This window comes from Eublepharis macularius, chromosome 3 (genome assembly GCF_028583425.1).
Source record: "Eublepharis macularius isolate TG4126 chromosome 3, MPM_Emac_v1.0, whole genome shotgun sequence".
Taxonomy (NCBI): domain Eukaryota; kingdom Metazoa; phylum Chordata; class Lepidosauria; order Squamata; family Eublepharidae; genus Eublepharis; species Eublepharis macularius.
The window spans coordinates 100,756,611-100,770,708 of NC_072792.1; the positions used below are offsets into that span (position 1 = coordinate 100,756,611).

The 14,098-nt window shown below is 41.6% G+C and overlaps 1 protein-coding gene across 2 annotated transcripts in view; it reads left to right on the top strand.

Moving 5' to 3' along the window:
- Nucleotides 1-3,002: 3,002 nt before the first annotated feature.
- GRIK1 (glutamate ionotropic receptor kainate type subunit 1) overlaps nucleotides 3,003-14,098 on the top strand; it is a 270,840-nt gene continuing 259,744 nt past the window's right edge. For both annotated transcript variants that reach the window (XM_054973686.1, XM_054973687.1), the window contains exon 1: nucleotides 3,003-3,569. In XM_054973686.1, coding sequence (XP_054829661.1) covers nucleotides 3,446-3,569 — 124 coding nt within the window. In that variant the 5' untranslated portion in view covers nucleotides 3,003-3,445. The remainder of the gene's footprint in view (nucleotides 3,570-14,098) is intronic.

The window sequence follows — 14,098 nt, forward strand, 5'->3', positions numbered from 1 at the left end:
TGTGGATTCGGCCATACTTGTTCATGCAATCTAAAGCCAGTCCATGCATCTAATCCATTTGTCAAAGTTGTTTTCCATTTGTTTTCATGATACTGGTGTACTAAACACATTTCCCCATAGGAGATGATGACTATCATTTCTGGATCTTCAAAACAAGCAAGGAAAGAAGGAATGACAGTTTACTTGTACTCCTTCTTTCTTTCTCCACTCCCTTGGCTGGGATATCAGAAATCTTAGCTTCTCTGATTCTGAAGAGCAAAGTAAATGCTGGAAGACAGACAAACAGAAAGCAACTGGAAAGGAGATGCTGGAGCTTCACTTGCACTCTTTTGCTTCACTGCAGGTGGAAATCCACACCCACAAATTCTGAAAACAAATTATGATCTACTGAATAAATCTCTGGGCAAATTTTACATTGGATCATTTACTTGGCTGACTTAGGTATAACCTATATATTCTTAGCTTCTGTTCATCTCATTGCAACATTTATGAAGCCAGTACTTGAAGTTAAGCAAAATTAAAGGTATTTAAAGTGCAAAATCAATGGGCTAACATTAGTGGTAGAATCCTATGCAGAACAGACATCTTTCTGTGTTTGCTCTGCATAGGATTCCACCACTAATGTTAGTTCAGTTGAGTAAATTATCACAATGCCCTTAATTGGGTGACCTAAGATAGTTCTACATGCTTACAGTTTAAGCTTCAACAAAAGCCTTTTGTAGCATGTGAATAGCTCAAGTGTTTGCTTTTGAAAATTATACCACAGAAATGTATGTTCAGGAGCTAGCACTCAATAACGTATTTCCTCAGTTTTGTTATACTGATTTGTGTGCTTGTACTTTGCTTCCAGAGTACAGGCATTTACATGATTTTAGAAGTAAAATAAGTTACTAGTATGGTCAATGTGTTTCCCATTTCAATTTTGTAATTTTCTGCCTGAGAAACATTGCCTTGTGTCAATGAAGTGGAGACTATGGTGACTGACTTTTAAATTGATACTTGTCCATGCATCCCCATTACGAATCAAGACAGGAAAGTGCAGAGGAAATAAAAATTGTTAATCATCAGTCAACCATATTCTGGCACAGAATTCAAGACTGAGTGCAGACCCTACCAGCTGATGAGCGATATAGCACTGCTAATTCTTTTGTTCATGATATCAAGGAATTAGCAGGTAATCTTGTGTAAAGCAGCTGTAAACTATTTTTAAGGAACTGTTACTGCTAGTCTTAATTTCATTCAGGGCTCTCCAGCATTTGACCCTTCTAGCTGGTTAGAATCGTGGATCGTATGATGTCATGTGACTTTAATGTATTGCTACAGATGACCAAGGCAAAGCAAGGTGGCCTTAATGAAAAATACCTCATCCTCAACCCCCCCTCATACTAAATGCACACAGCATGCTAAGATTCTACTGACTATTTCAGCCAACATATGGAAGAAGGGGGCTGGTATTTGGCCTGTATTTAAATTTTGAGATTAAGTCTCTAGCCCTTAACAAGTCTGCTGTCTCCATGGAGAAACATGCGTAAGAATTAGCCATCAGTGCTGAAGTAGCACTACTCAAACTCAGGTAAGCCAAAGCTCCATCAGTATTCCTGTGATAATTGGCTTCATGGAGATCACTCTCATAGAGAACCCTCTGCAACTAGGCAAAAACAACATCCACGTAATACCTTTTATTAGGGCCCCAAAAAAGAAAACTGCACACTAGCAAGTGCTCATGTTTGTCAGGACTCTTCATCAGACAGTATATTACAAAACAAAACAACGGGCTGAACTAGTGTGCAGATTTTAAATGGTGCTTCCCTCAGTGCAATGGTGTTAACATAAGCACCATTTGAAATCTGCATACCTGCTCAGCATTACACACAAGATACATACAAGATGAGGCCTTAAGATCATAGCCTGAGACATCTTGTTTTGTTTTGTTAGCATCCACCCTGACAAAGAGTTTTGGAAAACATTGAAATCTTACATGTCAATATGTGTTATTTTGGTTGATCCTAATAAAAGACGTCACGTGGATATTGTGCTTGGATTTTGCTTTGGACCATTCTGGCAGCTACATGCAACCTCTTGAAACTTATACCAGTCTTTGCAAGCTATGATGTATCATCCAGACCATAAAATCTGTCACAAGAATTGCATACATTTGCTTATAAGCTGGGCTGGTGCAATAGTGGTGGTGAAAAATATGATGGCATTGCTCATAAGCATAAACCTAAATGATGGTTTGTAGAAAACTATCTGGCCCAAACTGTCAATTGTCTCTACCTGACACCAATTTATCTCATCGTTGTGGACCAGACTTGGTAAAAGAGAGGATGCCTTGCTTGAGGCCTGGAATTCTTCCAGAATTACAACTGATCTCCAAACTAGAGATCAGTTCCTCTGGAGAAAATGGCTGCTTTGGGGGCGTGGGGTGGACTCCATTGCATTACACCCCGCGGAAGCCCCTCCGCTCCCCAAATCTTATCCTCTCCAGGCCTCTCCCCCAAATCTCCAGGAATTTTCCGACCTTACTTGCTTGCCGTACAGTGGATGGGCGTATGGCAGAGAACTGCAGCTTATTGCTACAGCCAGGACAGAGAGCTGATCCAGGACTAGATTTCTAAAATGTTTCCAGCCCTGGCTCAGGCTTGCTCGGTTGCTCAGTGGTGAGAGGAAGGCACTCTGCACGCGCTCAGCTGTATTCTCTTGTTACCACTGCACGCGTCCCCACGCTCGGGAAGCGGCTGGGGGCTGAGTCGAGAGGGGCCAGCGTTCGCCTGCTCAAAGATGTCATCTCCGAGAACCGGCCCTGGGCTTTGAAACGCGGCGACGGGGCGAAAACTTCCAGGAGGCCGTCGCGAGGCGGGTGCGCGCGCTCCAGGGGGAGAGGGTGACGTCAGCGAGGGATTTGCGCCCGCTCCGGCCGATTTGCCCAGTTCCAAGTCGCCGGGCCCTTTAACGAGCCCCGATGGCAGCGCCCGCTCCGGCCAATACGGCGGCGAGATGTGCGCGGCTGGTCGGGAGGCGAGCCGAGCGAAGAGGCAGAAAGTAGTTTAGCAGGAAGCAAAGGTGGCCGCAGGGCTCAGGCGCTGCGAGGAGAACTCGCCGCTTTCCTTGCTTTTCTTTTAGATGCAGAGGAGTTAGCTGTGTCCACCGTCTTTGCACTCGACGGCAAGTCGAATGAAGGGCCGGGTCGGGCGCTTCGAGAGGCAGCTGGCCACCCGAACGAATCGCGACGCTGATCTCTAAAGAGGAGCCCCTCGTCTGCCGGTGAATGATGGGCTAAAACGATCCCGAGAGCTCGACGCGGATCCCGAAGGAGCCAGATCTCCAGCCGCCTCTTTTTCCTTACCATGAGCAAGAATGAAGGGGGCAGACGCAGCCCCGGTCGGAGCAGCGAGGAAGTGTGGCCGAGGGGCCCAGGCATGAAGCCCGGCAGGGAGTGAGGGAGATGGAGAGCCCCCTTTGCTGCCAGCCCGGGGACTCTGCCATGGAGGCCGGCAGGGGACTCTTCCTCCTCCTCCTCTGCCTCTGCCTGGCCGCCCCTCCAACTTCCCAGCAAGTGCTCAGGATCGGTGAGTGCCGGGCGAGGGCGTGGAGCGGTCGGGGTGCTCCTTCCGGGAGGGTCTTACGCCTGGGAAGCAGCAGTAGAAGTGGGGGGGGGGCACACGGGCGGCGATCGATGTGACAGCCGAGGAAGAAGCACCCTGACGAGGAAGAGCCGATCCGAAAAGCAGCCCTCGCCACTGTATGCCCCCATCAGCGCACATACGCCCTGGCAGACGTCGCGTTGCCCTCCGAATTGCAGGGCGAAGCGACTGGGCTGGTGGGCACAGGGAGGCTGGCTGCAGGAAACAGGCTGGCCTCCTGCCCTGGGGCTGGCTGCGGGAGGCCTTGGGAGAGGATTCATGTTTCATCTGTGGCTTGTCCCCCGTTACCCCGAAGCTGGAGTGGTTGGCAGGCGGAGCAAGCGAGGGAAGTTCTGTGCACCTGCCTGCGGTGGGCGTCCCTTACTACCCAGCCTTGAAAAGTTTTGCTTGGCTTTCCTTGCTGTTCTGCTTCCTCCCCAGAATCTTAGTACAGATTTGCAGATCAGTTGGTGTGGATTAATTAGTATCTATTTGCCATCCTGTCCCTCGCACAAGTGTTACAGAAAGAGGATGGATATTTACACCCTGGTATTTGAAATGTTTGCGTGTCAGCACAATAAGCATAATTGGATGTCGTGGCAAATTGATTTTAATAGATATGGGTTGTATTCCGTATTCATGGCACTGTGAGTACAACAATGCAGCAATGTGTGTTTTTAGGCTTAGTTGCTCCATATCAACTAATGTATGATAAAAGAATGTGCTCTTGCACATGCAGCCTCTGCCACCCACTCTACTCTGCACTGGTGATTCTTACCATATAGAAAAATAAAACCTAGAAGAATTAATTAAAATTTCTAAAACGCTTAAAGGTTTTGAAACGAGGCCTTTAGATCTTGAGTTGACAATGTTCAAATTCACATTCATTTCTGGGAGTGGGGGGTATTAACATAGGAAAATAATCAAGAAGACAAAACCTTGCATGAAAAATGTGGTATCTAAAATGTTCAAATACATGCTGGCAGAAAACAATACAAACATGTGAAGAAGGCCAATGATTCTTTGTAAAATCACTAAAGAAACATCAGAAATAACCTACAAAACCAAACCAGAAAGTAATGAGATTCTTTGTTCAGAATCAAAAGGCTGGAGCTAAAACATGCAGAACGTAAATTGTATGGTATTGTTGTTATATCAATTGGCAATTATGGCATGTGATTGCTTACTACAGGCTGACCCTGTATAACCCTCACTTGGCAGAAATATGCTGCAGTCACTGTACATGTGTGTAGGCTTTGAGACTGAGAATTAAAGGGAAAACTTTGCTCCATGGAAACCAGGCAAAGTTCACAGGAAATGTTTCTTCCTACAGTGAGGTTCTTGTGTCAGTCAAGTGAGACAGTGAATACCAAGTATCAAATGAGAGAAAATCGAGTAGGAACTGGGGGAAATAGAAATAAAATGAAATGTGAAATTGAATACCCAACTTCATTTTTTTTGGTTTTCAGTCATAAACTAAGGTAGCCTGACAATCCACAGAAACAAGACCTTTAAGCAGGGAATTTAAATAGGAAAATGTTATAGACATGATATTTATAATTGTGAGGATGGTTCTATTGTAGTGTAATTTAGATGTATCCATAACTATGTACTCTGAATTTATGCATTTATTTACTTCATTTATACTCCATTGACCTCCCTAGCGAGAAGCCAAAGTGCTTTACAACATTCTTCCAACACTGAATTTAATTCAAGATTATTCTCATGTTGATAGGGCCTAATCCTATAGAACATAATCCTATAGAACAGCAAAGAACTCTTGGAAATTGAGAAGGGTTGGAGGATACTTAGTATTGTACATCTTTTTTTGCATCTGTTTATTATATATATTTTCAAGCCATGTAAATACTTTGTGTAATTTTTTTCCTTCTTAAATGCTGTTTTATAACATGGAAGCAGCGTGCCTGATTCATCTGTTGAGGAAGCACATCTGGCAGGGATAAATGTATTCAGAGTGAAAAGAAACAGTCCTTGCATTCATACTTCTGAAATCTACAGGCCCCCATAATTTATGGAAATGGAACATAATAAACCAGTTTTTTTGGAGCTCTTGTTCTTCAAAGTTTTTGTCTATAACATACTTAACGTTGATTTTGAGAACACATCTGCATTTATCTATATGAATAGTCCCGCTAAAGTCAGTGAGCTTCCATCTGTTATTAAACTAAAGTTTGATACCTACTGATGATAATTCAGGGATGTGTAAGTGATTTTAGAATGCACATTAAGAAGGTCTTAAACTATAATCCCTGAACTAGTTCCACTTAATTGTTTTGTTGAAATTTTAGTGGAGGGTATTTCAGAATACTTCAGATGAAAAACTATAAATTAGCAGTCCAAGAAAATGGTTTTACTTAAGCTGTAGTGCTGCAGTTGAAACCTGCAGTTCGTTCTTGCTTTGTGCGCCGGAAGATCCCTGTGCCTTATAAGGTGATGGCATGAATTTGTTGTGACCTTTGTATTTCATATTGGTTGGAAGGGCATATATATAGAGAAAAAAGACAGAAAGGGACCCTGAGGGTTTCCTGCTCCAACTCCCCACTGTGATTCAAAATCATTTGTGCGGCGTAGTTGCTCCATGCAAGAGCTCTGGAGAAATGCTGGCACAGAAATGTTTCGGTTTAAGCTTCGGTTCCAGAACTATACAATCTCTTGTGATGTAGCACAAAAGTTGAGAGCTATCATGTAGATTGCTTGATCCTACATGCTTCAGAAATGTGGCAATTAAAAGTGTTAAGAAAGGAAGAGGTCATATTCTATTGCATTTTGCAAAATGACATGAAATTATAACATGGCAGTAATGTAGGAGTACCTTGCTATTAAGTTTGGGTCTGTATGAACTTGACTCAATTGACTGATGGGAAAGATGTAATATTCATGTCTTATTCTCCTAATCAACATTTTCTTTCAGAAGTTTCAGAGAGTAAACAGTATAAATTTTCTTTTTTCCTAATTATGAATTCCAGTGAATCAATTTCTGTTTCTTTCTTTCTGCTGGAATAAGTCTTGACATACTTATCCCTCCATTCTCTATGAGGTTGAGCTCACGCATTGTGGGATTCTCTAGTGCTTCTTGGGAATGAATATATTTTTGAATCTATAGTAACAGCCTTCAATGGAGAGACTATGGTCTATGGTGAAAGATCTGTTGTTCTATTCATCTTTGAACCAAAGTGCTTATTCTTAAATAAAGTTTTATATAGCCATAGGCATGGGCACTTCAAGAGAGCTAGCAGAAGCGGGACTTCCGGCTTGGGATCCATGGAGGTCTAACACAGCTCAGGGAGCTGGGCTGTCCGAGTCGCTGTTTGTAGGGCTGGAGGGGTGCAAACTGCCTGCAGCCCCTTGTTCTCAGGTGGAGAACAGGCAAGTACGCTCGAGACCTTGAGGGCGCATTGATCTTGGGTGTGAGGGGGGTTCTACGTAACGAGCCCCCATCCACCCTTGAGGTCCCACCTGAAGAGAGGTTGCTGAGATCTCTGCAGCGACTTTGGAGTCAAATTTTGGCATAAGACCTACATGCCCAAGCTTCAGCAAACTAAGAAGGGAACCTGAATCGATTGGATAATCGAAGCAGTGATTACAACCCAAGAGAAACATCTAAGAAGGTAAAGATTGCTATCTCTCATTACGGGACTGATTACAATAAGAAATAAAGTGACAAAGAGATCTAGAAAACTGCAAAAGGTTTGATATATAACTGAGAAAACTCCGGCAAATAAATTATTAAAAAGTGACATTGTAAAGAAAAGTTAGAGCGGAAAAACGATTATTGTTTACATACCTGCGGCTAGAGAGAGATAGTGGACTGTGAGAAACTTTCAACATCGCGAGAACTGCTGTGAAACGGAGTGGAACAGGGAGTGCGTCAGAACCATAAAGAGCTTGGCGAGAAGCGGCTTGTAAGCAGCGGAAGTGGAATATCGCCATTTTTGAAGAGGTCAAAGCTGCGGCTTCAAGGAAAACGGAAGTAGGCCATCTTAGATAAGGGTAAGGGCAGTTGCCTCAGAATAAAACCATAGAGAAAAGACGCCCCACATCTTGGACCGCGTAAACATCAGTTTTTACAAAAATAACTTAAACTTTGACTTTTAAAAATAAAGGAAAATAATAAAATCGCGCCACGGAGCTAAGGAAAAGAGCAGACTCGTGGGAGCGATGTAGAGCTAGCCCCATGATGTCGAAGAAGGAATGGCAAATGGCGCTGGAAAACCGGGACAAAAAAGTTTTGGAAGGGAATAAAGAGCTTAAAGATATGATGCAAGAGATGGCGAAAAATTTGAAAAACTTTAAAGAGACACTTAAATCGGAGATGACAGAATTAGTGAAGAATATGGATCAGGTTCAAAAAGAAATGCAAGTTACACAGCAGAGAGTTAACGCAGTAGAAAAGGCGGCTGATACCTTGGCAGATGTGCAGAGAATGGAGCTGAGAGGCATGAAGGGAAGAATGGCCGTAGTTGAATGTAAACAAATGGAAAGACAAGTGAGATTTCGTGGAATCCCGGAAGTTTTGGAAAAAACAGCCCAAGAGCAGATTACAGAAATTTTGGGGGCATACCTGGGAAAAGAAGAAGAGGAGATTGCAGCGCTTCTGGACGTGGCATACAGAATTAACTCAAAATTTGCAGCTCAAAGGAAGTTACCAAGAGATATGATTGTGCAGTTTACAACTAGAAAGACAAGAGAGTCAATCGTGAGTAAACAATTTCAGGACCCATTAGAGGTTGATGGGAAAGTGGTGAGAATCATGAAAGAACTGCCCAGATCGGTGTTGTTGGAGAGGAAGAAGTATAGAGAGCTGGTCCAGATGTTAAAAGACATGAAAATCAGATACAGATGGGAAATACCTGAAGGACTGGCTTTCGAATTTGGTGGTGTAAGGAAAATCATCAGATCTGGCCAGGAGATGGAAAGGTTTATCAGGGACAATGAAAAAGACTTACCAAAAGGAGCTAAAATTTGATCATGGAGTGTAAAATCATATCTTGGAATGTAAATGGACTAAATTCACCTTTTAAACGTAAGACTATTTTCCACTGGCTTTTAAAACAAGAATGTAATATAGTGTGTTTGCAAGAGACACATATTAAAAAACAGGATGTGAAATATTTGAAACTTGCAAAACTTGGAAATGAATTTGTAGCAGCTTCCAAAAAGAAAAAGAGAGGAGTTGTATTATATATAAAGGAGGAGCTACAGCCAAAACTGGTTCTAAGTGATACAGAAGCTAGATATATTGCAGTGGAAATAATTTGGAACTCTAAGAAGATTTTGGTGATTGGAATTTATGTGCCCAATGGGGCAAAAGAAATTTTTTTCAAGGACTTACAGGAACAATTAGATGAATTGACTTATGATCAAATAATTTTGGCAGGTGACTTCAATGGAGTTACAAATTTAGAAGAAGACAAGAAATCTAAAAGTGCACAGAAAAAGAGAGGACTTTTGCCAAAATCGTGTTTTGCGATTAAGGAACAAGAAAGTCTGGAAGATGTGTGGAGGAGACAAAATCCGAAAAATAAACAATATACATTTTACTCTGCAAGACATTTTACACTATCAAGAATTGACATGATCTGGGCCTCCAAAGAACTGGTGGTATGGACTAGAGATGTGGAGATAATGCCCAAGGTAGGCTCAGATCACAATCCAGTTATGTGGAGATTTGGGGAAAATAAAAAGAAAAGAGGATGGAGGATAAATGAAGACTTGCTGCAAACGGAAGAAAATATGGTGTTGTTACGAAGAGAGACCAAATTTTTTATACAGTGCAATTTGAATAAGGATGTACCAACTAACAAGGTATGGGACACATACAAAGCTGTTATTAGAGGAACGCTAATGGATCTGAATGCAAGAGCTAGGAGGAGTAGGGAAGAAAAGAGAATTGAAATTATGGAAAAAATTAAAGCCAAAGAGATACAACTTAAAAAAAGACCAGGAAAAAAGAAAATATTTCAGGATATGAAAATCCTGCAGGAACAATTGACGGCGATGAACAATAGAGAATTGGAGTGGAATTTTAAAAAAATGAAACAGAAGTCGTTTGAAGGTGCAAATAAGCCTGGGAAATATTTAGCGTGGCAATTGGAAAAAAAAGGGAGAAGAAAATCATAACTAAGATTCGAGAGGAAGATAAAACATTGACAGATCAATCAGCCATTAGTAGAGCCTTTTTTAAATTTTATGCAAAGCTGTACCAAAAGAAAGAGGTGAACAGAGATTCAATAGCGGAAAATTTGGAGAAAGTGAAGCTTCCAGTAATTTCAGAGGAATGGAAAGAGAAGTTAAATAGGGAAGTGACAGAGGAAGAAATAAAAGAAGCTATACAATCAACAAAATTAGGGAAAGCACCAGGACCAGATGGAATAACAGCAAAGTTCTATAGAATGATGGCCAATGAGTTGACACTGTTTCTAAGTGAGGTAATTAATGGAATATTACAAGGCCAAAAGATTCCTGATTCATGGAATGAAGCTAATATATCATTGATCCCGAAAGATGGACAGGATTTGACCAACGTTAAGAATTATCGGCCAATTTCATTGCTGAATAATGACTATAAAATATTTGTGAAAATTATGGCGGAAAGATTAAAGAGATGGATGTCGGAATTTATTGCAGAAGAACAAGCTGGATTCCTACCCAATAGACAAATTAAGGACAATTTAAGGACAGTAATAAATGCTATTGAATATTACGATAAGCACTGTGATAGGGAAGTTGGTTTCTTTTTTGTAGCATTTGACAATTTGAACTGGGATTTTATGTTTGCCACTATGGAAAAGCTGCAAATGGGAGAAAAGTTCACACAAGCAGTTAAAGGAATTTACAAAGGCCAGTGTGCAGCGATTGTAGTTAATGATGATTTGACCAAGGACTTCCGATTTGGGATCCATGGAGGTCTAACGCAGCTCTAAGTGCTGAGCTGACCGGGCTGCCGTTTCAATGGCCGGCGGGGCAAAAAGATCCCCGCGGCCAACTGTTCTCAGGCGGAGAACAGGCATAGAACGCTCAAGTACCTCAGGGCGCGTTGATCTCGGGCGAGGGGGGGTCCTGCGCAACGGACTCTCTCCCGACCCTTGAGGTCCCACCCGAAGACAGGGCGGCTAAAATCTCTGCAGCAGTTCTGGAGCCAATGCGGTTGGCATAAGACCTACATGCCCAAGCTTCAACAGGGATAAGAAGTATTGATGGGAATCTGAGATTGAAACAGCGATTACAACCCAGGAAAAGTGTTTGAGAAGGTAAAGATCACTATCTCCGGAAACGGGACAGATTACTTAGAGTAACAAAGCATTAAAGTAGACTTTTAAACTGCAACAGATTGATTAAAAGGAGGGGAGGATCCGGCAAGAACTATTTTAGAAAAAGGACTAAGTTAAACGGAGTAATTAAATAAATTGGACTATTGTTTTACATACCTGTGGTTTCAAAGAGATATCAGGCTGTGAGAAAGTCTTACCATCGCGAGAACTGCTGTGGGAAGTCGGGAAACAGGAAGTACGTAACAGTGATAGAGTTGCTGGAGAGGAGCGGCCCTTGCTGGATGACAGGAAGAAGGGAATCGCCATCTTTGAAAGGGGAAGAGCTGCGGCTTCAGCGGGAGAGGAAGTAAGCCATATTGGATTACAAAAACCATAGAGGAACCATAGAGAAAATATGCCCGACATTTTGGACTCTTTAAACAATTTTTTTTGCAAAAAGACCGGGACATTTAAACTAAAAGGACACTAAGCCAAGCCCCACGGAGTTAAGGAAGCGAGCGGACTCGTGGGAGCGAGGCAAAGCAAGCCCCACGATGTCGAAAAAAGAGTGGCAAACGGTGATAGAGAACTTGGACAAAAAACTGTCAGAAGCGATTAAGGAGCTCAAGGAGATGAAGCCTGAGCTGGTGAAAGAGGTTAAAGAGACAGTAAAGAATGAACTGGCAGAAGTGAAGAAGGTTATGGAAACAATACAAAATGATTTGCAGGTGACACAGCAAAGAGTCAATGTAGTGGAAAACGCGGTGGAGAACCTAGCTGACACGCAACAAACAGAGATGAGGGTGATGAAGGGAAGAATGGCAGTTGCGGAGAGCAAGCATATGGAGAAGCAGCTGAGGTTTCATGGATTGCCGGAAGTGGAAGGAAAGGCGACCCAAGAACAGATTACTGAGGTGTTAGCCGAATACCTGGGGAAGGAGGAGGAGGAAATTGTGGCTATCCTAGATGTGGTGTACCGTATAAATTCAAGATTTGTGACCCAGAGGAAATTACCAAGAGATGTGATTGTACAATTTACGACTAGAAATATAAGAGAAATGATTGTGAATAAACAGTTTCAAGATCCATTGGAGATTGATGGCAAGAGGGTTATTATTATGAAGGAACTACCCAGATTGGTGTTGTTAGATCGGAAAAAATATAAAGCTTTAGTCCAGATTCTGAAGGACTTGAAAATAAGGTACAGATGGGAATTACCGGAAGGAGTGTCCTTTGAATTTGGAGGAGTGAAAAAGCGCATCAGATCTGAACTAGAAATGGAAAAATTTATAAGGGACAATGAAAAGGACTTACCAACAACAAGACTATGAATATGGAGTGTAAAGTTTTATCTTGGAATGTAAATGGACTTAATTCACCGAAAAAGAGAAAAAAGTATTTTCCACTGGCTATTAAAACAAAAATGTGATATTGTGTGTTTGCAAGAGACTCATATTAGAAAGCAGGATGTAAAATATCTTAAAATGAACAAATTGGGCAATGACTCTGTAGCGGCCTCAAAAAAGAAAAAAAGGGGAGTGGTATTGTATATAAAAGAGGAGCTACAGCCAAAACTAGTTGTGAGGGATGTGGAAGCCAGATTTTTAGCAGTGGAATGTACATGGAACTTAAAGAGAGTGTTGGTGATTGGAATTTATGCACCTAATGGAGCAAAAGAAAGCTTCTTTGAGGATTTGAGGAAGCAATTAGATGGACTTTCTTATGACCAGATAATTCTCGCAGGAGACTTCAATGGAGTTACAAACTTGGAACAGGACAAAAAATCAGTAACTGTACAAAAGAAAAGAGGACTATTACCAAAGACTTTCTCTGCATTAACACAACAGGAAGCCTTAGAAGATGTATGGAGAAGACAGAATCCCAAAGGTAGACAATATACGTTTTTCTCCGCGAGACATTCTACGTTATCAAGAATTGATATGATCTGGGCCTCAAACGACTTAGCGCTTTGGACTAAGGATGTGGAAATAATGCCTATGGTAGGCTCAGATCATAATCCAATTATGTGGAAGTTTGGGAAAAGAACTAAAAGGAAAGGATGGAGAATAAATGAGGATTTGTTGCAAGAGGGAGAAAATATGGAGACGTTGAGAAGGGAAAATAAGTTCTTCATACAACACAACATGAATAGAGAAGTACCAACCAATAAGGTATGGGATACTTATAAGGCAGTAATTAGAGGCATATTAATGGACTTAAATGGAAGAGCCAGGAAGAAAAGAGAGGAGAAGAGACAGGAGATTATGGAGAAAATAAAAGCCAAAGAAATACAGCTAAAGAAAAAACCAGGGAAAAAGAAAATATATCAGGACATTAAAATCCTTCAAGAGCAGTTGACAGCAATGAATAATAAAGAATTGGAATGGAATCTTAAGAGGATGAACCAAAAGTCGTTTGAAGGTGCAAATAAACCTGGGAAATATCTGGCGTGGCAATTGAAGAAGAGAAAGGAGAAGAAGAAGATAAATAAAATCTGTGAGGACAATAAAGTATACCTGGAACAGACAGCTATTAGCAGAGCCTTTTACAAATTTTATGCTAAGCTGTACAATAAAAAAGAAGTGAACAAAGACTCAATAGCGACATATTTGGGGAAAATGAAGCTCCCAGTAATCTCGGAGGGATGGAGAGATAAATTGAATAGTGAAGTAACGGAGGAAGAGATAAGGACGGCAATACAGTCAACAAATTTGGGAAAGGCGCCAGGACCTGATGGACTTACAGCTAAATTTTATAAGGTAATGGTTAATGAACTGGTGCCATTCCTAAAAGAAGTGATCAATGGTGTTTTGAAGGATCAAAGGATTCCAGATACCTGGAGTGAAGCCAATATATCATTGATCCCCAAAGAAGGACAGGATCTGACTAATGTTAAAAACTATAGACCTATTTCGTTACTTAATAATGACTATAAAATTTTTGCGAAGATATTGGCGGAAAGAGTAAAGGGATGGCTTTCTGAAGTTATTGAGGAGGAGCAAGCTGTTTTTTTACCAAACAGACAAATTAAAGATAACTTAAGGACAGTTATAAACGCTATTGAATATTATGACAAGCGTTGCGACAAGGAGGTTGGTTTCTTCTTTGTGGATGCTGAAAAGGCATTTGACAATTTGAACTGGGACTTCATGTTTGCCACCATGGAACAGCTACAAATGGGGGAAAGATTCATAAGAGCAGTGA